Below are 25,179 nucleotides of genomic sequence, written 5' to 3'. Positions count from 1 at the left end.
TGACTCACTTATGAACAGAAGCAGGAACAAGATAGTCTTGAAGTTCTAGTGTCATTAGAGATCCATGAAGCTGTGTGACCCCTGTACTGAGCAACAGCTCCAACCTTTACAACTTCAGTGGAGAAAAAGTAAAGGCCAGAAACCACAGCGTGTAGCGTCTGTGAAATCAAATGTATATTGATCATGATTAAATGAGTAATGCCAGAAATTTTGAGGAGTTTAAGTTGTTGAAGAATTTTATGTGAAAAAGAATGCTAAGGTATATTTTAACCACAATACTCGAGAATGAAAACTCGTATATTCTAATCAAATAGCTCTTTATAATCCTTATATAATTTGATTAGCCTTAAAGTATTAACTAGATTTCTTATATTAATCACTTTATATTTTGCTTACAGGATAGTATTAATAGAATTGTGTATTATCAGGAATGTCTGGGCGAGTGCTGGTCTGCTCTTCTTCTAGACTCTAGGGTGCCTGCCGTCCTCCTTCTAAGGAGGAAGGAAGGAAGGAATGTTCGATTTATATAGCGCCTTTCCAAATTCCCAAGGCGCTTTACAATTTAACACAGGTACAAGTCACAGACAACCGATCACACACACACACCGGCGAGAAGCGGCAGCCAATTGCGCACAGCGCAAGGATGGGAAAAATAAGCCTCTGTAAGTTAATTTGACAAGAGCAGCAAGCGAAGAGTTTGCTTCCAAATTAGGGGAGAAAACAGCTGTAGGTTTCACGTATGGAATCTTTGTGCAGCTCCTATGTCCAAAAACAGGGAAGGGAGCATGCCTGGAATCATATAAAATGGAGAGAGACGCAGACTGGTGTTAGAGCTGCACACTGGGTGACACTAGGCTGTCACTTCTGTGTACTCTCAGAGATCTCTTTATTATTTCTGGTTTGTATTAGCTTTAATAAGTAATTAAAAGACACAAGACTGGTGACATTCTTTTTGCATCAAACGGACACGCTGCGCTAAGACGGGAGAAGAGAAAGCGCTACAAAGTCAATACATTTAATTCTTTACGTTGTTATGCTTCATTAAGTTTCATTAGGTTAAGCTTAATTAAGTTACAGAATGTTTCACAAAACTAACTTGCAAAATTGAGGAATTGTGAATAACATCACTCTAAAATGTTATTTATGTTGACTTTATATATAATATTCTGCCCTTGCTGTACTTGGATGTCCAGTTATGCAGATAGATAACAGTTCTTCAAAATAAGAGGTAAAGGTTTTCCATCATCGTTGTAGGGTTTATTTGACTCTCTAATGAAGGCACTGTAAAACTACAAACATAAGAGAGAAGTATAACAGTATAACACGCATATAGTCACATAATATACATATTTCACGATCTAAATTAAAGCTCCACTGTCCCATAAAGGATAAACACTAGGTAGCATGCATCCCGCTAGCTCGATGCTAACATATAATGGGTTTTCCCATAGACAAGCTAACGCGATTAGCATTGATGAGCGCGACTGCGTAATAACATAAACAAGACTACAAACTACATTACATCACTCTACATGAACTAAAAATGCACTCATACTTACAGGCATATATTTCCCATGCTCTGTGTAAAAAAATAACTTTGAGAACAACAACCTGCGGGACGCTACCAGTTCAGACTCTCTTAACTTGTTTTCTTATTCAATTGCAGAAACTTAAGTTAACCTGCCCACCTGCTCCCCTAGTGGGCTGGTGGCGCCACTGCACTCCAGCAGTGGCAGCACATATAATGTGTATAAATAATATCATATGCTTTGAATTAGAAGCACTTTATTTCTCCAGGATGTGACATATATGGCATATTTATCTCGGCAAGTGCACCAACATCTCATGTGCAACATTCTAAAAACAACAGACAGCTCCACAGTTGTATTATGGGATAGAATGAAGCCTGATACATAGGATGCATTGGACATGTAGGCTGCTGTATTCAATATAACAATAGTATGCTAGAATGCTAGGCGCTATCTGTTGAGTCTAAGAACTACAGTGATCTTCCAGAGAAAGAGAAGAACAGCGTGACATTCAACTTACAGGAAAAACGTGATAATACACAATACATGACAGTACACAATACATGACAGTACACAAGACGTGAAATGACGCAATACCTAATATTAATTTATAAGGTCACAGAATTAGCTTTCTAGAGCTTAGAAGGTGTTTACAAAACCATTTGGTGTTTTTCTGTGCTCTGCTATAACTCACAGAGACTCTTAATAGCTGCATCTTTAGTGTAATTCCTCCATTCAGGTGGAATCGCCCCATTACCCATGAATCTTTTTTTGTAATGGTTTTCCAGATTTTCCTGAAACCTGCACACAAACCACTTCCAGTATGGCATCTCTGAGTTGTCAGGAGTGATGTTCCATCTGGCATGTTCTCCACCTGCTTTTCGGTACTCTTTAAAAGGAAACACTCCAGCAGAGGTGCGAAAAAGCAAATCACTTGAAACAGCAGTTGTGCAGAAATCAATTCCGAGGTTATCTGAGAACTTGAAAGACCACCCATTGATTCCACAGTTGTGATGGAAACGGACCATGTGATCTCCAGTGTGGTCCTCCATTGTGTTGGTGCAGATAGCGTTGCAGAATGGACACTGCTCCCAGCAGCACCTGCAGAGATGTTCTATCAGAATCTGATCAGGTTTCTTCCTGAACATTTCCAGATTGAGGTCAGATACACATTGAAATCTACTGCTTAACTTTGAGGTGATGTCTTTTAGACCATTTTTTACAACCTTTTGAAGGAAACCCAGGTCTGTAATTTCTTTCTGATCAACACATTCTTGTTCTTTGAATTGAAGCTCATCTTTTAGCTTAATGGATAAATGCTGTAGCCACGTGTCCACATTCCCTCCACAGTCCTCCACTGTTGCTTCATTCACAGCAGCCATCACACACTCTCCTTTAGATGAGATGTTCTTTTTCAGTGTTTCTGTAACCTCTGGACACTTTTTAATAAAGTTGTTGACTTCCTTTGTAATGAAGTGGTTGAAATGCTCCTTGGGTTTGTGAATGTATTCTATATAATTCTCAAAGTTCTCCTCTTCTGCTAGGGATGTCAGAATGTATTTTTCTAGATTTGACCGATTTCCACTAAATGCAGGAACATCACGTTTCATTTTCTCAGTCAGATCAATGGCGGTTTGGTCGTATGCAGCCTGCAGGATAGAAGGCTCAAGTTTCTGCACTATGAACTGAGCAAACACAGCTGTAGAAGTCGCACCGCTGCAGTAGTTCTTGAAGACCTTCAGGTACTGAGGCTTCTGTTTCTCCAGGTACCCTTTCACATCATTGGCTTCCTTGAATTTTTTGTGTAGCTCAGTAAACTGTTCAGCTGCAAAGTCACAGACATAGAGGCAGAGATCTACTGTGAATTCTTTTTTGAGCATATATTGAGACTTTGATTCATGTGCAATCACACTGATTTTAACAGATTCGATAATTTGTTGAATGTAGCTATGATTGTACCCGACTTCAGAACTGGAGATACCCTGAATTTCTTTTTTCACTTTTTGGAAAGCATTTACAGCAAGGGCCCTTAAGACATCATCATCATTATAGTCACTGTCATTGTCCTCTGCTGATAACATCTTTGCTTTTGGCTCATTTTCAGATTTTTTATTCTTCCTTGGGAGCTTTGAGTAAACCCATTTTGCAGCACCGTACATTTTATGGCCCAAGTGAAGAAACACACCAGTGCCTTCCTCACTGTCTACCTTTTCACACTCTTCTGTTGGATGCTGACTTGCTTGAATAGGTTCTTGAGGCTTTTTATAAATCACATAGTCTGAGTAATTACCCAAGACATCAAACTTTTTGTAGTTAACCTGGTTCTGTCGCTCACAAACAAGAGATAGTTCATAGGTTTCAGTCAAAATGTTTATAACATCACCCCAAATATCAATGTCACCAACTGATGGTGCATCCTGGGTCAATTCCGTGACCCACTTGGACCATATATCGTTAAAATTGTTCTCAAGTGCATTTTGATCAGTTTCCTCTTTTTTCAAACTCAGTGCAAGCTCTTTGCTTAATTTAAAGAGCTTGTTTTCATACTTTATCTTCTGATCATCTATGTTCTGTTTTGCAATTTTCTGTTGACAAACATTATCCAGCTTTCGTTTAGTTCCTTCCACAAGTTCGCTGTACAGATCCACTATTTTTTTCTCAAATCTGTCACGCCACTGGATCAAAATGTCTTTATCATGGTCTTCACTGAAGAAGAGATTCACTGATTCATCCACCTCTTTCTTTGTCTCTTTCATTTGTAGCACAATATCGTTTTTCTCAACCTTTAAGGACTTTTCATTGGCGACTCTGTTGTGTAGTTTGTTCTCAAGTGCCATCATAGCACTCCTTAGGCTCCAGGTCCATTTACTGTACTCATGCTCCAATTTCCTGTATGCTGCCACCTCTAGAGTGTTTCTGAAGCTAAACACAAAATTTTCATTCAGAAGTGCATTCCATAAATCACCAATGCTTGCTTTGAACTGTGAGAGTGTCACACCTCTGTTTGTGGAGATTTTGGACAGTATGTTTCTCTTCAGCTCATGAATGTTTTCGCTGTATGAAGGGTTTGGTGGAGCCATGGGTGGACTGCCCTCCCACAGCTGTGCAAAGTACTTCACATCTGTCTGTACATTGAATGCAATGATGTCGCTGAAACACTCAGCTTCACTGACTTCCTCTTTTGCTGCTAGCTTGGTCATCTCATCTAGTTTCCCTAGCAATCGTCTCCTTCCTTCCATGTTCTTCTCTCCAGCTGTAATATCTCCAACATTCTGATGTACAAACATACAGCTTGGTCTCAGTCTGACCTTCTTCATCCTCAGGAAGGCCTGAACTACAATCTGAAGGATGTCCTGCATCTCAGCAGGGTTCTCTCCAAAAATGTTGATCAAAGTTAAATTTCCAAGACCTATGACAAATGTGGCAAGTTCATTATCATGATGTATGGTTGCTATTCCAGTCAGTTCAACTGCTCGAAGACCTTCAGTGTCAACAACTAGAATGTAGTCAAACTTCAGCTCTGCCTTCATCTCCTCTGACACTTTGACCAGCTGCATGAAGGCTCCTCTGGTGCACCTGCCTGCACTGACTGCAAACTGGAGTCCAAACATGGCATTGAGCATGGTGGATTTACCAGAGCTCTGGATCCCCAACACTGACAGCACAAACACTCTCTGGTCTCCCAGGATCTTGATGAGTTCATCTAGAACTGCTGAAACCCAGACCAGAGGGACATGACCAGCATCTCCATCCATCAGCTCCATTGGGTATCCAGAGATAACAATTTCTGCAGCTCTCTGAGGGAGGGAGGAAACATTTAGTTGCTCACTCTTGTTGTCTTCTGCGCTTTTTATTGAAGTATAAGATTCATATATTTGACCCATTTCTCTAATGATGTGTTCTACACCAAAGGTTGCAGCATTCATGTCTTCTGAAATTTTTTCAAGCTCTCTGTGATGAGATGTGAGTAATGCTGATTTATTGTGTTTTTTCAAATCCAAAACTATGGACCATTTCTCATTGTAAGCATGATGAAGTTCAGACAGGTAATCTGAAGTAAGTCTGTCAAGTAGAATTCCAACCCACTTCAGAAAATACACTCTTTCATTTTCTCTTAGCATGTTCAGACTATCAAGGACCAGTTTCATAAAGGGACTAAAAGCACACTTTTTCTGCTGACTTCGAGTTTGATACATTTCATGTTTTATGGACGTTTTATGTTTTTCCAGGTGTCCCATTAAGCGGTATAAATTTTTGTTCTTCTGACACCAGTCATGCCATAGTTGTCCTTGACAGGGTAAGTGTTCAGCTTTGATGTTTGCCAGTTCTTGGTTTTGCAGAAGACTCATGATCCGGGTTGCTGCTTCTTTTGCACTCTGACATTCTCCCACGTCTTCATCCACTATTACTGAATGTTGGCCAACATTCTCAAGTTTAAAGGGAGTTGATTTTGTGCAACATTCTTGAATTGTTCTTCTTAATTCTTTAGCCACATCAAACTGACTTCTGTTTTTTACACCGAGTTTGTATTTTCCTTCCCACATTTTCTGAACAGTTATGTCATCATCAGTGAGAACAAAAATAAGAGGTTTTGGAGACTTCGAGAGATCCTTCACTATTGTCATATTACTGTCACCCTTGCCAAGTTGTGGTAATAGGACAATGTTTACTGTAGACATGTTTAGCAAAATATCACGCTGGATGCAGTTGACTCCAGCATCACCATGAAGATTACAGAATGCTGTGCAGTCTGAGAACCCATCAGAGTTCTTAACAGATGGGCAATACCAGGCAATTTCAACAACTCCATCCAGCAGAAGTCGGGTTTTGCTGCTCTGTGGGCAGTTTCTGTCAAAAAATGTACGGTGTCGTTCACTTATCAAGCTGTTTATCAGTTGTGATTTAGATGATGACACAGAACCCAGTCTGAGGAAAGCCACCATCGGAGTTTCAGCTTCATACATTGGTTTGGTTTTGCTTGTGACACCCCTACTGTCCTTTGAATTCCACGTTTTTTTGATCTGTCGTAGAGTCCACAGTGGAAATTCCAGTTCACCGGTGAAGGGGTTGGGAACAATCAGAGGCACAGCGTACTGGCACTGGGACAACTTAGTCACCATTAGCTGTCGAAGGAACTGGTCTGCACTGTGAAAAGCAACCATCTGAATATCCATTGGGTGAATCTGGGGGGAGCTGTGCTGGCCTGTGTTGGTCTGTGTTGGCCTATCAACTACTAGAGTCTCCTTGCCAAACAGGGCAGCAAAGACATCTATGTCATCAGCGGCTTTCTGTTGTGTGCTGGTATGAGTGTCCTGCTCTCTCACTGAGATGTACCGTGCTGTGTAGTCCATCATCAGCAGTCTTTGTAGGAATGTATGAGCTAAGTCTTTCTCCTCACAGAGTTCATGGCACGTTAATGAGGGGGCTGTTATTTTGAGAACGTCGGCTGTTTTCAGTGTATGCTGGGCACCAAGGTTGAGTCTGTGGAAAAGACTATTTATCTGTTGAAGCTTATCTTCTTCCCTTGGGCCTGGTCCATCTTCTGCTGCTCCCAGATCTGCCACGGCTCCCTGTGATGTAACAATGCCATACACACAAGGTGAACATCCTGTGGATAACATTTATTGTAATATTAAGATTCAATTTATCACTGCAATGAAATGCATGGAAATGCATAGAAAATGTAGAATGTAGTAGAAACATAATTATGTAAATTAATGACACAAGCTCACATTCAGCTCAGGTATTTAAAAGTCTGTGTTTCACGGTAGCATCCAACTACCTTGAGAGCCCTCTTGAGAGAGAGTACATTCCTTGAGCCTAGAGGAGTGAGCGTGTGAGCTGTGTCGTCTGCCTGCCGTCCCTCCATTCACCAAATTACGGACTCTGCCCCTACTGCACTCTTAGTGGTGATCGCCCTTCACTGTGTGTGTCTGGCTTTACTCTCTTGGTTTTGAGTGTTATTGTGATTGTTGTGTGATGGACATTAGAGATTTCACGGCACCATTCTCCACGTCTGCTGCTTCTGTCACCCCATTACACTGTGTTTATACATGATATGTAACATGAAATAAATGACCTTTCTGGGTGTATTTGGGTCCAGTTTGATGGCTGGAGACCCTACATTATCACCTTGATGCTGCACTTCAGCTGAAGTTGGGGGGGGGGGGGGGGGGGGGGGGGGGGGGGGGGATCAATAATAAAGAAATTAGTAGAAGTCATTTTGATGATACTCAATACATGCTTTTCTAGAAGTCCAAATCCATTTTAAGATCAACATGTCTGAAATACTATTGTTCAATGGTTAACAAGTTTCACTGACAAGTTGGAGTTATCTATACAAAATGTGAGCTTCACAATACTGGACATTTTTCCATGACTTGGAGTCATAAACAAATGTACTGTTAAGGTAAAAAATTGCTTTATGTTAGAATGGAATTATATGGCATAAATCTACTTATTATATATTACATTTCTTAAAAGCATTCTTACTGATTTTGCTGAACGATGTTCTACCAGGACCTGATGGATCCGGTTCCTCTTTGTTCTTTTCAGACTTCATGTCACTGTCACAGATGGTGTCCTCTTGTGCATTAGCTTCAGGTGTCTTGTATAGAGAAAAGTGCTTGATTGCCTGAATTATTTAGCAAAATGTACATTAAGGCTATAGTATCTTCAGATGCTGTTTTAGTGAAACTTTAAAGCACATTTATTCTACAATTATCACCTCCGTGCTTGTTTCTACCTCCTTTGGTTCTTCAGACTGTTTCAGCACATTGATATTGTTTGTATTGTCACTGTACTGAAATGAAGACTGATGCTGATCTGGAAATGAAACCAAAACAGAAGACAAACAGTTTCAAAATGTCTGATGGAGATCACCGGTCAAACATTTCATGATAATCTCCAGACTGCCACAGAGATTGTGTTCTAACCATTGACCGTATAATGGACGGTACGTCACCGTTGACTCCCATTGTGAGTTTTTGAAGCCACCAAGATGGCCGCACGGACACCGCCATCTTGAAAATTGGAGCCAGAGCATGCGCATTAGAACCGGTAGGCAGGACAGTATCTCCGCCAGAGACCGTATCTCCGCCCCGACATTCGTTAGGATACGCCCACCAGTATAGACACTTTTGACGTTTTACAAAATAAACAAAGGTAAAAGGTTTTAATACTGCTGTCGAGAGTTTTGTTGTCGAGAGTTTCGCGTTCACGTTTGAGCGTCTGGTATTAGGTGTCAACCAACGCAGCTATTAACTGTCAATCACCTTATCGCCACACCCCTTTAAGTAACACTTAATAACTTCTATAAAATCTGTTTATCGTAGAGAAAAACACCGGGAGAGATACTAACGCAATGGGGTCTTATAGAATTGACAAAATATAATTGCTCAAAAAACTTATTTTACATGTAATAAAAATTCAAAGTTTGTCGTTCGGCCCGTCCACTTACATGGGAATGGGCGGGGTTAAAAGTTGTACTGCAGCCAGCCACTAGAGGGCAGCTGACTCACGGAGGCTTCATTTTTCACTCGCGTCGTCCAGTCCATTATATATACAGTCAATGGTTCTAACCAAAGGCAGATCATGTGTTGTTTTTTTCTCCATGGACTGTAGTGTCTTATTACTTAGTGACTGTAGTGTCACATCTGATCTGTATGTATATGACAGTAATGTGATTGGTTAACAGAATTTTTTTTTTTCCTGTTTTTACTATTTAAAAAACAAACATTTATTAGTTACGTGGCCCCTAACATGTTGCTTTTCTGTGCACTTTAATGAGGTGTGATACCCTGAGGATTTTTTAAATGTAATTTTAAAGTAATTGCTATCAACAACAAGGAAAAAAATATTCTCACCAGTGAACTTCAGTCCTGTGTGGTACATATCAGCAGTGTAGCAGTGCTGGTTGTTATCAGAGACCAGATGATCAATCTTCTCCACCAGTGTCCTCATCTCTGATTGGTTGTTCATGCTCTTGCTGAAGGTGTGATATCTGTCTCCACACTTCTTCAGCAGTTCTACTAGAACACTGTTGTCCTTCAGGTCGTCTATGATGGTGTCACAGTCCTCCTCTCTCTCATAAGTGAACAGAATCATCACATATGGTAGAACACTTTCACCAAACCTGCTCTGTAGCCACTCTAACCCCAGCTTATCATCATCTGTTAACTGGCCAAGTTTTAACGCAAAGACAAAAGAATGGATGTTGTTTTCCTTCAATAACTGATCAATTACATCATCTACAGGGTCCAGGTAAAGTTCTCCCTCATGTAAATCAAGCATGTTGATCACTGATATGATTCGTCCTGAAACAGTTCTTTGTATGGGTAAGTGGGCCTGATCTGGAGGAATGTGCTCTTGTCCAAGTAAGATGTTCTCATCTCCAAAGCAGACTGCAGAAATGTTTCCAAACACCACAATGGTGAGACTCTGACCTTCCTGATCTTGAACAGAAAAGCAAACAATTACTATCCAATGTAATTCTATACAATAGAGGAACGAATAGAGGAATTTCATTAATCTAAATCGTTATCATTCTTACTCATTTCACTAGGAGGTGAAATCCTGCAGTCTGATGGTTCATGTGCTGTACTGATAATTTCTTCAGGTCCATCAGCTTGTGATGATTCGAGTATTGTACTGTTTGATCTCTTGAGCACGTCCAGTTTTAATGGTTCATCTGACTCTGTTTCTGGTTCCATCCTGGTCTTCTCTGTGCTGAAATCAGGCTGGGATGATTTAGGAGTTGTTCCTGTGCACCCATCAACACCTACTCCAATACCTCCTCTCTTTTTGAAAGAAAGAATGTGATCATGTGATCAAAATATGTCTTTGGGTAATATCCTCTGATAGCATTATTTCTGTGTTTGTTTAGTAATAATGTAATCTCAGACACATACTCTCATATCTAATTTCATTGTAGCCAGTACCCACCTCTTGTTCTGCTGGTGTTTGTCTTTCTGCACTGTTAGTAGGCTGTTCTAAACTCTTATTGTGGTCTGCAGTTTGATGACACAGAGATGAGAATCAGTTCAGAGTTTTATCAATTTAAGGTCACCCTTCATAACAGTGCAAATGACGCTGACAAATCTTTCAGTGTTTAATTACCTCATTCTGCATTTTCTGTGAGCGTGGTAGTAAATAATGCAAATGAAAATAATTCCAGTTTTCTATTTTTAAATTCCAACTTTAGTTATTGTATAAAGTTTAACTAAACATCAACTTGATTTTTTCCACAATAATCACCTTTATCTTCATTCTCTGGGTGCTCAGTAGTTTCTTGGTCGGATTTATTGCGAGTCTCTTCTGTGTGCCTATCAGGGCTTGTGATTCCAGAATCATCTCCCACCTCACAGATTCCTTCTGAGACAGAGGGGTCATGGGTCACTGCTAGGGTGTCCATTACATCATCAGGTCCTGGATCTGACATGAATTCAGCCTCCAATAGCGGAACAGAAGGATTAAAATATTACAACAGAAGTTGCATGTTCAGTAATGAACAATAATACTACTTGACATTTTGTAGCTAGAATTCACTAGAATGTGATGAATACAATGACCATCAACACAAATATTACAGAATGGTGTTAACCAACTTGATTGTGCAGGATATTTTATTTGTTATTGTCACGGTAGGCCGGTCCAGCTCCACAGGGGAGCCGCCCACTTTACAACACTCCTCCTCCTGTTCACTCCCTAGATCACAATCCCCGCCTACTGATCACTGCTCATCATTCTGTGCACCTGTCACTCATTTCCGGTCACCCACAGGTCCTACTTAACGTCGTTGCTGCCGTCGTCTGACGTCGCGCTACCTGTTGAGGTCATGTTAACGTGACTCTCTTCAGAGTGCTGTCTGCTCCTCTGTTCCCTTAAATTTGTTTAGCATTTACCTGCTTTAAGTTGAGCTGTATCTATGATGGAGATGGACATTAAAGTCAACCCAGCACCACCTCCTGTGTCTGCTGCTTCTGTCACCCATTATTATTATTCCCATGTGTAAATGAGTTTTCTAATTAGAGGCCTTCTGATACTCATTGGTTGTTACAAGGCTGTTCTCTAACATGCCCATAAAGTTATCTTCATAATTCAGACTTCACCTTGGTTGCTAGTGTCACTACCCTGGCTCTATCTTACTCTAAGTGATTTCTGTCTATCCTCGACTATAAGATTTATGGCCACTTTTCTTCTTCTTCTACTTTCAGTTTTCACATACACCACCCTTCCCATGTCTGGATCTCGGTTAGAAGGAAATACCAAGGCTCTGTATTCTTTATAAATGCATATTTCGGTGATTATTCATATTTTCTGTTGATTGTCTGCTCCAACTCTGAAGAGAGCACGAGCCCTGCGTCTCTCTGTGTGCAGCACATCGCTAATGTAACTGAAGTAATGTGGCACACACGCTTTAAAGAGTCCGAGCCTGTTTTTTCTTCTGGTTACAAGTTATATTAATAAATAACTAGGTAATATCTGTTTACGATGTCTTCACGCAGGTAAACATATAGACACAACAATATAGGCTACAATTCGTAAACACGAGTACGGCAAAGAGAAATCTCTTACGGAAATAAACACAAAACTAGCCTGAACCTTTTACACGTTTACGAGTTACAAAACTGTCGACAAACTACGCCGAAATTATAAAAACCTACTGCTGTCCACCAAATGTATTTTGTTCGTCTATGGATACAAACGCCTGTTTTCCTATTGTTTTGTAGCCTTGACGGCTGTTGCTAAATATTACGGGTCTCTACGGTTAACATTGGTGTGATTTTTTTACTAAACGTTTCTCAACGGAATCTATTAAATAGCGTAATCACTTGTATTTAGAGTGACTATTTCAAAATAAAATGCCATAATATGAACGAGTGAGCAGAAGTCCAACCTGAGAAAGATTCATCTGCGCCTCTTCCTGGCAGTATGAAAACGAAAGCAATACACTTTTATTCACGGTTTAGAGCGATTGTTTGAAATCACATGACCTTCAAAACATCATGAGATTTGTTTCTATTATTAATGTTACTCAATTTGTTTGATGATTCTATATGCTCTGTTATTTTGACGGTAGTGATTTGTATTTCTAAGATTAACTGATATACCTTTGCGAATCTACGAATAAACGACGTTGGTTACTTATTCGCAGTTTCAGATTCGTTTGGTTACTTATTCGCAGCTCCGTATTCGGCGGCTGAAGTTGGTTCCTTGTAACGACTCTAACTCAGAGGGAGCAGGAGGCGGACACAATTGCGGAGAGAAACCATTTAATATGTGTGTGCTCTCGAAGAAGCGAACAAGAGACAAACAACCGATCGACATATCAGACTTAGACTTACGAGCACGACGGGGCATAATGAATAAAGAACGAACAAAAACAATAACACTTCAATTATAACTCTAGAGATATACAAAACACAGACACAACTCAAACTCACTAGACAAGAACTTACTAAACACCAAATACACGTCTACCTTCAATTAAAGGAAACCAACTAAACAAAACCAAGTATGACACTCTGGACTGACTTCAACACAAAACACTATGACAGATAACGTAGATCCTACGACGTACAACTACGAAAACACGCACGACTAACCAAGAGACTTGACTTCGAAACGGTCTTACATTTCCACAAATGAACAGGGACACAGAAGGAAAACACCAAAGAACTAAAACACGAATCACGAGGAAAAGCAAAACATAACACTTACGCACACAGACCGAAAGTAACACTCTGGAATGACCAAGAAACACCACCAGGATTTAACGTAATATAACAGACAAGGACTTGAACATGAAACTCTGCCGAGATGCACATACTGTTATGTCCTATGATAGTGTTGTGTATTGTGTTTGCTGTCTGTTCCGCTCCAGACTCCGCTCCAGACTCCATTTCACCCTGCACTATATAAGGCCCTTCCCGGTGCATCCCAGCGAGACATTTTTGCTCCTTGGTGGTGTTGGTGTTAGTTATTAGTATTCTGCATTTGTACCTCATCTTAGAACTCTGGTTTTTGACTGCTTTGAACTTGTTTATGCTTTTTGCCTTTGCCCCTGTTGGATTGTCTGCCGGTTGTACATTTTGTAAATATTCTACGTGTTGTTGGTGTTCTGGTAAGTAGGGAGTGGCTGCCATTTTGTTTTGGGATTTGGGTTTGTTTGTATGGTTTTTTTTGTTAGGGAGTTAGGGTAGTATTGTATGTTTGTTTTCTGTTAGAGTAATTAGTGTTTGGTTTATTTTATAGTTCAGTTCAGTTCTGTTTGTTATGTTGGCCTGGGCCACTCCTGAAGCTGAGACCAGTTACGTGTATGTATATATCTTGTAAATTACAATTTCTGTATAATACACCTTTAACCACCCACTCCTGTTGTCCCAGCATCACTAACATTCGCACTGCTGTTCACATACACCACTGTTACGGTCCTCACGCCTAGACAGGCCGTAACAGAATTGGGGGCTCGTCCTCCTTTCTTTTGGCTCTTTGTTTGCTGCTTCTTTTGGTTTTGGCTGGTGGGTTTTGTTCTTTGTGGGTGGGGGTGTGTGTGTGTATGTAAAATGCCGGACTTTGACCTTACCCAGTTCACTGTTTATCCGACTCTTGAACAGTTTGATGATTGCCGCAAGGTTGACTTATTGTTGGTGGCTGATTTCTTTAGTGTGGATGTGCCTCGTTTGGCTCCCAAGAGAGAGATTAAGAGGATTTTGGAGGCACAGTTGGTTAAGGACGGGATCTTGCCAGACCGAGACAAATCGCCTGGTGTTGCACCGAGTTTGGCCCAGGGGCTGGAAGCAGCGGAGGCTGTAACCGACTTCATGGCTAGGCCCAGCATGGAACCTGGTGTTTACCGTTCTCATGAGGTGGATCCTGTGCTAGCAGTGAAACTGAAGGAGCTAGAGCTGGAAATTAAGATACAGGAACGCGAGGCAGAGCTACTCAGAGTCAGGGGGTTGCAAGTGGAGGCTGACAAAGAGATTACCCTGAAGAGGTTGAGTATGGGCTTGGAGAAACCTATACCTTATCCTCGGAAGGTAACCTCACCAGCACCAGTTCCCCTTTCTCACGTGAGTTCACCAGTCTCTATGCCTCGTTCCTCACGTACATCTACAAGTCCAGCAAGCCCAACTGTGAGTACTGCTTTTGATGTCAGTAGACATATTGGCCTAGTTCCTGTGTTCAGGGAAAATGAGGTAGATGCCTATTTCCCCATTTTTGAGCGCATAGCCACCACACTTAGTTGGCCACAGAGTCTTTGGTCGCTGCTGCTACAGTGTAAACTTGTAGGAAAAGCGCAGGAAGTGTGTTCCTCTCTGTCTCTTGAACAGAGCTTAGATTATGACATTGTAAAATCCACTATATTGAAAGCATACGAGTTAGTACCTGAAGCCTATCGACAGAACTTCCGGCGTCTGGCTAAAACCCAGAGCCAGACCTTTGTTGAGTTTGCTAGAGAGAAATCTCTCCTATTTGATAAGTGGTGTGCAGCCTGCAGTGTAACAACTCTTGATCAACTCAAAGAGCTTGTGTTGCTAGAAGAGTTTAAGAATTGCCTTCCTGAGAAAATGGTGGTCTACCTTAATGAACAGAAGGTAGTTAATTTGTCTTCTGCTGCTACATTGGCAGACGAATTTGTGCTGACACACAAAACTGTATTTCATTTGACTCCCCGAAGTGTAAACCCTAGTCGACCTGTTATGTCCAGACCTGTTGCTTCTTCAGAGTCTCGGGAAAACACTTCAGCCACAGACAAACGGGAATGTTTTTATTGTCATATGCAAGGCCATCTCATTGCTGCATGTCCTACTTTGAAGCGTAAAAATGATCGTCAAAACCCTACTGTGAAGAAAGTCAATGCTTTTAGTTCCAGCACTACAGAGGAGACACTAGGATGTCGAGCCACTGTTTCAGCCACAGTAGACCCTGTGTTTAAACCATTTGTGTTTTCTGGGACTACCTCACTAACTGAGGATTGTACACATAAACAGCCCATATCCATCCTACGGGACACTGGGGCTGCTCAGTCATTTATTTTGGAGAGTGTGTTGCCATTCTCTGCAGAGTCTTATTGTGGTAGTGATGTGCTTGTCCAAGGAATAGAACTTGGAGTACTTAGGGTTCCTCTGCATCGTGTATATCTATGTACTGAGGCACTTACTGGCTATGTTAAAGTTGCGGCCAGTTCTAAACTGCCTGTCACAGGTGTGTCGTTTATTCTGGGCAATGATCTTGCTGGTGGTACACTGTTCACTCTACCAGAAGTGGTAGATGAACCTGTGGATGTTTCACTCGATAAAGACCTTGATGCAGTGTTTCCTACATGTGTGTTGACTCGTGCACAGGCACGTAAATTCGGTGACATAGATTTGGCAGAGACATTTATGAATCCTAACCCTGTTGTGCCCCCTAGCCCTGTTCCTGATGTGACAAGGGATATTAGCAAACGTGAGTTGGGATCACAAGTAGAGGAGTCCAGTGTTCCTCCTCCTGTTACTAGAACAGCATTAATCAGAGCACAAAGGGCTGATCCAAGCCTGGTCCCTTTCTTTAATGCAGTTATGGAAAACCCTCTCTCACTAGACACTCGTGTGACATATTTTTATACAGATGGAGTCCTGATGAGAAAATGGTCTCCAGCAAATGCCAGTGGTGTGTGGGATGATGTGCACCAAATAGTAGTTCCCCAACCATTTAGAACGCATGTTTTGTCCTTAGCCCATGACCACCCCTTGTCGGGTCATTTAGGCATTCGAAAAACAGTTCAGCGCCTATTGCAGCATTTCTTTTGGCCAGCAATGAAATCTGATGTTAGTCATTGTCGGTCTTACCATACCTGTCAACTTGTTGGGAAGCCAAATCAGGCCATTCCTTCTGCTCCTCTGTCCCATACCTGTGGTAGGAGATCCATTTGAACGGTTGTTGATAGACTGTGTTGGACCTTTACCGAAGTCTCGTTCAGGAAATACTTACCTTCTGACCATAATGTGTGCTGCTACAAGGTTTCCTGAGGCCATTCCATGAGGCCATTCCATTACGCTCGTTGAAGTCAAGATCTGTAATAAAAGCCCTTGTAAAATTTTGTACTACCTTCGGTTTGCCAAAATGTGTACAATCGGACCAAGGGTCCAATTTCATGTCAAAACTCTTTGCTCAAGTTATGTCAGATCTGCATATACAGCACCAAGTGTCGAGTGCTTATCATCCTGAGTCCCAGGGAGCTCTCGAACGCTTCCATCAGACGTTTAAGACTATGTTGCGATCATATTGCTTGGAAGTAGGAAACGATTGGGATGAAGGTGTCCCATTACTGTTGTTTGCCATCCGTGATACAGTGCAAGAGTCCACTGGTTTCAGTCCCAATGCCTTGGTATTCGGACGCTCAGTCCGTGGCCCACTCAAATTGCTTTATGAGCAGTGGTTAGCTTCCCCTACAACTTGTTCCTTTGAAACTGTAGACCACTATGTCAGTAAGTTACGTGAACACCTTAAGGTAGCTCGTGAAACAGCTAAGCAGAATTTGTGTGTAGCTCAGCAAGCTATGAAGAAGAAATTTGACAGAAACGCTGTTGCTCGTTCATTTAATGTTGGTGACAAGGTCCTGGTTCTGTTACCCATGTTAGGTTCTACCCTACAGACTCGCTTTTCGGGACCCTATGTGGTCCAGCAGAAACTGTCCTCAACAAACTATGTGTTGACAACCCCTGATCGTCGGCGTAAGTCACGTCTTTGTCATATTAACATGCTCAAGCCATATGTTGATCGCCCCACAACTGAGAGTGCTACAGCTGTTGCTCAGTTGTCAGTCCCTGTGCCAGTAGCATCTGCATCACTTGAGTATGCCCCTGAACAGGATGACCTTCACTTGGGTAGGAGCTGTGTTCCGAGTGCTAGACTTGCTAACTCTGAGGCATTAAAGCACCTGTCTGAGAAGCTGTCTTATTTACCTTTGGCTGCTCAGTCTGATCTTAGATCTTTGATTGCTAGGTTTCCTTCTCTTTTTGTTGATGTCCCTACGTGTACCTCCGTACTAGAACACGACATTGATGTCCAAGGTCACCCACCTATTAAACAACATCCTTATCGTGTAAACCCTCACAAACGCTCCCTTCTGATGAAAGAGACGGATTACATGCTTAATAACAATCTTGCAATCCCTAGCAGTAGTTCATGGTGCTCACCCTGTCTTTTAGTACCAAAGCCTGATGGTACTTATCGCTTCTGTACTGACTACAGAAAAGTGAATGCAGTCACCATACCAGACTCGTTTCCTCTTCCCCGAATGGAAGATTGTGTAGACCGTGTGGGGTCTGCAAAGTTTGTTAGCAAACTAGACCTTCTAAAAGGTTATTGGCAAGTTCCCCTGACTGCTCGTGCTGCTGAGATTTCTGCCTTCGCTACGCCAGACAACTTCCTACAATATACAGTGATGGCTTTTGGGTTGCGAAATGCTCCTGCTACATTTCAACGGCTCATGAACATTGTGCTAAAAGGTGTGTCGAACTGTGAGGCCTATCTGGATGATTTGGTTGTGTACTCTGACACTTGGGAGGAACACATGAAGTCCTTAGAAACTGTGTTTTCTAGACTGCATGGTGCATCATTGGTGCTTAATCTGGAAAAGTGCGACTTTGGGAAAAGCACAATTTCTTACCTTGGCAAGTTAGTAGGACGTGGTCAGGTGCGTCCCCTTGATGCCAAAGTCCAAGCGATAAACGCCTTCCCTCCTCCCCGGTCTAAACGTGAGCTTAGGCGTTTCCTCGGACTGGCTGGTTATTACCGTTGTTTTTGTAGAAACTTTTCAGATGTTGTTCTGCCGCTTACCTCTCTCTTGCGTAACAATGTTCCGTTTTTGTGGTCTTCTGCTTGTCAGTCTGCTTTTGTGTCTGTAAAGAGTCTACTGTGTAGTTCACCTGTGCTTGCTGCACCAGATTTTGCTAAGCCATTTAAGCTAGAGGTTGATGCCAGCTGTACCGGGGCCGGCGCAGTGCTCCTACAGGAGGACTCATGTGGAATAGACCACCCAGTGTGTTACTTCTCAAAGAAGTTTGCTAGACACCAATTGGCCTATAGCACCATAGAGAAGGAAGCATTAGCTCTCCTTTTGGCCTTACAACATTTTGAGGTTTACTTAGGTAGTAGTTCTGAACCTATTTTTGTGTTCACGGATCACAATCCTTTGACTTTCTTGCATCGAATGTCCAATCTGAACCAACGCCTTATGCGCTGGTCCCTTATTATCCAAGGTTTTAACATTTGTATTAAACACAAACGGGGCTCTGAGAATGTTGTGGCAGATACCCTCTCTAGGTGTTAATTGGAATGTGTTGGGTTATCCGTGATTTGGTGGGAGGTCTCACACTTATGGGGGGGGTTAAATTAAAGGAAACCAACTAAACAAAACCAAGTATGACACTCTGGACTGACTTCAACACAAAACACTATGACAGATAACGTAGATCCTACGACGTACAACTACGAAAACACGCACGACTAACCAAGAGACTTGACTTCGAAACGGTCTTACATTTCCACAAATGAACAGGGACACAGAAGGAAAACACCAAAGAACTAAAACACGAATCACGAGGAAAAGCAAAACATAACACTTACGCACACAGACCGAAAGTAACACTCTGGAATGACCAAGAAACACCACCAGGATTTAACGTAATATAACAGACAAGGACTTGAACATGAAACTCTGCCGAGATGCACATACATAGAAACAATCACCAGCAACTCAGGAAACAAAAGCAGGCATCTAAATACTAAAACCAGATAACCCTTAATTACATACAGGTGAAACTAATGACTCAGAACAAGGGGATGAACATAACGTGGAAACTACGTAAAAGTGGAAAAGGAAAACAAAACCAACAAGTCCATGATTGACATGGGGGGGGGGGGGCGGGACCACATGTTACAGTTCCTATTCATAAAGGGTGTGTTCACGATGCGTGTTTGCTGCGCACTTTTAAAAGATAGATTAAACAAACGAGCATAGGAACATACATTTAAGAGGTTATCGTTTACCATACCGATTTTGTGAATGTAGAAAAAATATTAAAATATAATGAAAGTATTCCTTATGTAAAATTGTCTCTATTTCAAGTCTTTCCAATTGTATTCAATTTGTACATGATGATTGAATTCGTCAGCATTTCGGACGTAAGGAAACATATTCTTAGATTTGAAAACTAAAAACACAGAAATGCTGTTCTAGAACACAAATAATCGGAAGAAGAAATACCAGCACACAACATGGCATATTGAGCAGTGGGCAGATATGTGAACGCATTTAAAGGGGCAGGTTCAGAGGCTTATTGAAAGCCTTATTGATGGCGGGCCAGAGAAATAACAAATGTATCACGAAGAACAGGTCGCTCCCTAAGAGAGAAACCTGATTTTAGCCTGTTTTCAAATCTAAGAATATGTTTCCTTACATTAGAAATGCTGACGAATTCAATCATCATGTACAAATTGAATACAATTGGAACGACTTGAAATAGAGACCATTTTACATAAGGAATGCTTTCATTATATTTTTATATTTTTTCTACATTCACAAAATCAGTATGGGAAACAATAACCTCTTAAATGTATGCTCCTATACATTGTAAAAAATAAAATGGACACAAATTGAGTGTTATATCGCGATCGATCGCCAGTGGTTGGCGCCAGAGCGAACTAAGCGAACTAGTAACTCATTGAATCATAGATGTGGGTCAGAGGTAAATAAACTACTTTTTTTTTTTTTGGCGTGAGAAATCGGATGTGTGGCGTGAGAGCGTGTGAAGACGGTCAAATGCGTGTGTCTCACGCTCAATGCGTGAGAGTTGGCAACCCTGCATTTCTTTGTACAGCGTTAATAAGTCATTAAGACAGTTGCGTATATCCGCCACCAGATGGTCAAAGGCACCAATTGTACTGTTTATTCTATTTCTGTTTATATATAATTGGAGATTATACATCTCATATCTGTATTTGTGTTTTCAGACCACACACACATAAACAGATTTGCACTATACACAGCCATCCTGGAACACACACCTCACATTCATATCCCTGCCTTGAACTGGAGAATAAAGAGTTGAACGCATCCTGGACTCAAGTGGCCGACACACTGGGGTTGAATACAGTGAAAGGGGGTAGACCAGTGACCAGCTCTAACTCTCAAGTTTAGTCTTCACTACACTTGTTTTGTTTAATCTATCTCTTTTAAACAAAGTGCGCAGCAAACACGCATCGTAAACACACCCTGTTTGAATGAGGAACCAACTTCAGCCGCTGAATAAGGAGCTGTGAATAAGTAACCAAACGAATCTGAAAATGCGAATAAGTAACCAACTTCAGTGTTGTGCAGAATAATGCGTCTTATTCAGGTCACATGGTTGGAGCAGTAGCTCTGCTCTAACGTTAATAAGTCACAGCACTGCTGTAGGCACTTACATCGGCAGTGTGTTTGACACAGTGCATCAATGACATTTGTTTATCCATGACACAGTGCAACCCTATTTAATTTCCTTGGCCTTTGAATTTAGATGACTTAAGCATTTATGTGATTATTGTGTAATTATGTGTATCGTTGTGATACTATGATTTGGTGGTGTGTGTGTGTGTGTGTGTGTGTGTGCGTGTGTGTGTGTGGAAGGGGGGTTTGGTGTGTGTGTTAGGTCCACAGTTTTAGTATATTTGTTTAATTGTAATTGTTCTATTCTTTCATTTGTGTACATAATTTGTGTACTTCTGAGTATCTGAACACTCCAGTGTCACACTGGGCTTCCTGCTCGTCATCTTGAGCCTTGGTTGTGTTTTCTGTCATAATACAGGTGTTCATTCATGCTTTACTCATCTTCTCTTCACAACATTCAGAACTGCGAGTATCATGTATAGATTATAGATATGTTATTGTAATTGTTGTGGTGGTGATTTTTAGCCATAAAGAGTGTTAGTAGCAATACTAGTTGTAAGTCAACTGATGGACTCGAGCAGACCAGACACACTGTTGTCAACAGCCAGCTGAGCAATGACTGCTGTAGCTGACCAATCACCACTGTCGCTGCTGTAGCTGACCAATCACCACTGTCGCTGCTGTCCCTGTAGGTGTGGCTTATCCCACCCACCTGGAACAGAGCACCAAACAAGTCACCCACCATCCCACCTCACCTTTGTATCAGGGACAGTGGACTGTATCTGCTGTCCCAGCACGTCCTCACCAGACCACCCAATAGGAGCAGGGGACACCAGGTTCAGACCACCCAATAGGAGGAGGGGACACCAGGTTCAGACCACCCAATAGGAGGAGGGGACACCAGGTTCAGACCACCCAATAGGAGGAGGCGACACCAGGTTCAGACCACCCAATAGGAGCAGGGGACATCAGGTTCAGACCACCCAATAGGAGCAGGGGACACCAGGTTCAGACCACCCAATAGGAGGAGGGGACACCAGGTTCAGACCACCCAATAGGAGCAGGGTACACCAGGTTCAGACCACCCAATAGGAGCAGGGGACACCAGGTTCAGACCACCCAATAGGAGGAGGGGACACCAGGTTCAGACCACCCAATAGGAGGAGGGGACACCAGGTTCAGACCACCCAATAGGAGCAGGGGACACCAGGTTTGCTGACAGGAACTGTCCTGTCCCTCCCACCTTCTTTCCAGTTGCCTGTTTTTTTCTGTCCTTCTTTGGAGCTGTTATGTGATTATGTGATTAATGATTGAGATTTGCTATCAGTGTGTATGTCATTCACCCACCACTGACTGGTAGCTGCTGTCCTTGGGCTTCAGGCCAGTGGGAGCACAGGACTGCAAACAGCTAACAGCTAACAGCTAACGGCTATGACCAGTGTTTCTCCTTCATCTGCGTGTGTGTTCCCTCCTACTGTACTGTTATTAATGCCATTGTTTTGGGTTCTCTCACTCATTCTTCATCAGACTGACATCAGATCACATCTCCTCGCTCTCGTGATGAAACTCCTCGTGCTTGGGTTCATACTGCAGGTCTTCGGCTATGTGGCTGTTGGGAGGGTCGTAAACTCTTTTAAGGAATCATGTCCACAGTTCTTCATCGCAAACCCATCAGACCAAAACGTCCACTACCCTCCCACAGTACTTCAAGATGGCCAAAAACCAGAGCGGTACAAGCAGATTTGCCAGTTGTTTAGGAATGTGTACAGATATGCCACTCTGTATGACACACAGGGCAGGATCCCTGTCTACTCTGCTTATTACTATGATGGGTCTCAAAAGACAGAGAAAGTTGCATGGAAAATTGAGCCACAGGTGAGTCTGCTTACTAGAAGACTGTTATCTACATTTTACCAGTTCCTTCTGTCAATTAAATTTAATTGTATTTAGTATGTCCCTTCTTCTTCATCATAGTATTGTTGTTGTTGTTATGGTATATTTATTTTATTGTTGTTGTATTGCAGCAATGTATATAAATATGTCTCTTCCTCAGACATTTTATTCAGGATGAGCTTAATCGTGGAGAAATGTGTAAATAATTGCTCTGTGGTAAAACTCCATGTATAAAAAGTTCTTTCAAATTTAAAGTACTTTTAAATTTAAAGTGCACACAAAGTGTCACATAGGGCTACGCCCCCCTCGCTAGCTGTCACTCTGGTTCCCTGTTCCACGTGCTTGTGTTTTCCTTAGCCTGTTTATCCCGCCTCGTTATCTGTTGTCATAGTTCCCTCTGTCAGTCACACCCCTGTCGTCAGTGTTCCCACCTGTGTCTTGTTAGTGCTTGTTAGCATTGTGCTTTATAGTCCCCATGTTTCCACAGTCTGATGTCGCTTATTGTATTCATGGTTTTCAGTATTCATCTCGTTCTTGTTCTCTGCCTTTCTGTGAGTCGTGTTTTTGTAAGTACTCCCCGTTTCGCTGCCCTGTCTTTGTATCCCGTCTCCTTGTTATCCGGTTTAGTTCTGCGTTAAACCCGTGTTTGTTTTTTGAGTATTTTGTTTGTGTGGTTTATTCTCTTTCCCGTGTTCGCGTCATGTCTCCTAGAGTTGATTCTGTTTCAGACAGCCTAATTGATCTGATGTATGCCTTCCTGTTTGACCCCGAGTTCGGTATTCCCTTCATTACATCTCACTCTCCTCAGCGTTTGTGTCCGCCTCCTCGATCCACAGAACACGCTGCATTACACAAAGTACATACAAAATATTTGTCCTAAAATATTCAAAGTACTAAAATTCTGCACAAGTTACTGTGCCCATTTTCTTTATGTATGCCCTTTAATCTGAAATTGATGCCTTGATACCTTGTTATATTTATAGAAATATTCAAATGACTATGAAATATCTTCATAATTCACTTTCCTCTTGAAACACACAATGACAAACACAGTTGGGAACACAGTGTGGTGAGCTGTGGATAAATAGAAGCTCTATCTGGCTTCTCATTGGTGGTGGACACTTCCTGATGGAGAGACAGAGCTTGCCAGGTGTGGCAAGGTGCGCTGTATACAGGTTTTCTACACCTGCCACCATGTACAACCATGTCAGTGTCATGGCTGTATCCCCACTATGGTGAGAAACGGTGGGAGGTGAAGATCTGCTATATCATCCTTCTTGATTAACTGCAACCTTTTCAGGTATTTTTATGTTGCTTCAACACCAATATTTTGTTTTACAGCTTGATGATCTCAATCTGGGCCCTGAAATGGCCATAGAGGCCACCATAATGACCCCAGAAAAAGGCAAAAAACAGGCACTAAAACAGGACTATGTATCTCACTCACAAGAATACACAAGAGGCCACGTGTATCCAAACGGCCACACTAAAGATCAGGACAGTGCCAATGCGACCTACACACTCACCAATGCTGTGCCACAAACTCAGAAGGACAACGTTGCCTGGGGTGCAAAGGTGGAGATGAAGATGATGAAATTCATAAATGACAACTGTGATAAGGGCGTCGGACATGTTGTGACTGGAGCAGTTCCTGGCAGTTCCTGGATGGAGATCAAGAGAGATAATGTACTTGTAACAGAAGGAGTCAACATCCCTGAACATTTCTGGACTGCGTTCTGCTGCCATGACAAGAACACTCCTGCTCTCGTGTCGGGCGCCTGGCTGGCCAGCAGGGGGAGTAAAGATCTGCAGGTGCGAAAGAAAACTGTGAAGCAGCTGGAAGAAGACCTCACCCGTCTCTATGGCAACCCACAAGGGGCTTTCAGCATGTTTGGAGGTCTGTGCCAGGGGAGTGTGATGAGCCGCTTTTACTACGCTGTGACCAACTTCTTGTTAGACATATTTACTACGTAAACGTGAACCTTCATGTCTTCACAACAGTCTAATTCTGCTTCTCTCACCTCATCTCTCACCCTCACTGGATCAATTTAAGTCCATTACAGTTTTTGACGACTGCTAACGTGCATTTCCCAATACTTGTGATACATTGTCAAAACTCTAAACACAGCAACACATTGACCTCACACAAATAGCCAAATAGTTAATATCGTGTTCAAAAGCGCATTTTCTTAACTAAATAACAACTCTGCATTTCACAATGCAAACAACTGTTAAAACACAGCAAACCTGGTTCAGTATCCAATCATTCTTTCAAACACTAGCACAGATTCTCTATTCAAGATGAACATAGTCAATCACTGCACAACCACTGTAAAAAAT

At 41.9% G+C, this 25,179-nt stretch overlaps 2 protein-coding genes across 6 annotated transcripts in view; one reads left to right on the top strand and one right to left on the bottom strand.

Moving 5' to 3' along the window:
* Positions 1–209: 209 nt before the first annotated feature.
* LOC143517680 (interferon-induced very large GTPase 1-like) lies at positions 210–13,308 on the bottom strand. Of its 5 annotated transcripts, XR_013132016.1 has the most exons (10): positions 12,427–12,584; positions 10,785–10,977; positions 10,473–10,537; positions 10,081–10,327; positions 9,395–9,982; positions 8,257–8,354; positions 8,022–8,163; positions 7,609–7,679; positions 1,560–7,099; positions 210–789 (listed from the first exon to the last, which is right to left on the bottom strand). XR_013132016.1 is itself a non-coding variant. In XM_077010420.1 (9 exons), exons 1-9 carry the CDS (start codon positions 12,439–12,441, stop codon positions 2,213–2,215), a joined length of 6,279 nt encoding a protein of 2,092 aa, XP_076866535.1. In that variant the 5' UTR covers positions 12,442–12,584; the 3' UTR covers positions 1,122–2,212. The 5 variants fall into 5 exon arrangements, 4 of the variants coding, with proteins under 4 accessions (XP_076866535.1, XP_076866534.1, XP_076866533.1 ...); XM_077010420.1 differs by lacking the exon at positions 210–789 and having other exon boundaries at positions 1,122–7,099; positions 8,022–8,136; XM_077010419.1 differs by lacking the exons at positions 210–789; positions 12,427–12,584 and adding an exon at positions 13,251–13,308 and having other exon boundaries at positions 1,125–7,099.
* Positions 13,309–22,506: 9,198 nt separating this feature from the next.
* Positions 22,507–25,179, top strand: part of LOC143516398 (endonuclease domain-containing 1 protein-like) — a 2,834-nt gene continuing 161 nt past the window's right edge. Inside the window, exons 1-2 of the mRNA XM_077007947.1 lie at positions 22,507–22,821; positions 24,181–25,179. The exon at positions 24,181–25,179 is cut by the window's right edge and continues 161 nt beyond it. Of these exons, the coding sequence (XP_076864062.1) occupies positions 22,507–22,821; positions 24,181–24,813 (948 nt within the window). The 3' untranslated portion in view covers positions 24,814–25,179. The remainder of the gene's footprint in view (positions 22,822–24,180) is intronic.

The sequence above is a fragment of the Brachyhypopomus gauderio genome, chromosome 6, assembly GCF_052324685.1.
Source record: "Brachyhypopomus gauderio isolate BG-103 chromosome 6, BGAUD_0.2, whole genome shotgun sequence".
Classification (NCBI taxonomy): domain Eukaryota; kingdom Metazoa; phylum Chordata; class Actinopteri; order Gymnotiformes; family Hypopomidae; genus Brachyhypopomus; species Brachyhypopomus gauderio.
This window is presented reverse-complemented; position numbering and strand designations above follow the sequence as displayed.

Coding starts and splice junctions, on each gene's coding strand:
- LOC143517680 (XM_077010417.1), bottom strand. Junction 10,328..10,472: donor AAACACCAGCAGAACAAGAG/GTGGGTACTGGC, acceptor TCTTTCAAAAAG/AGAGGAGGTATTGGAGTAGG. Junction 7,100..7,608: donor ACCCAAATACACCCAGAAAG/GTCATTTATTTC, acceptor GTTACATCACAG/GGAGCCGTGGCAGATCTGGG.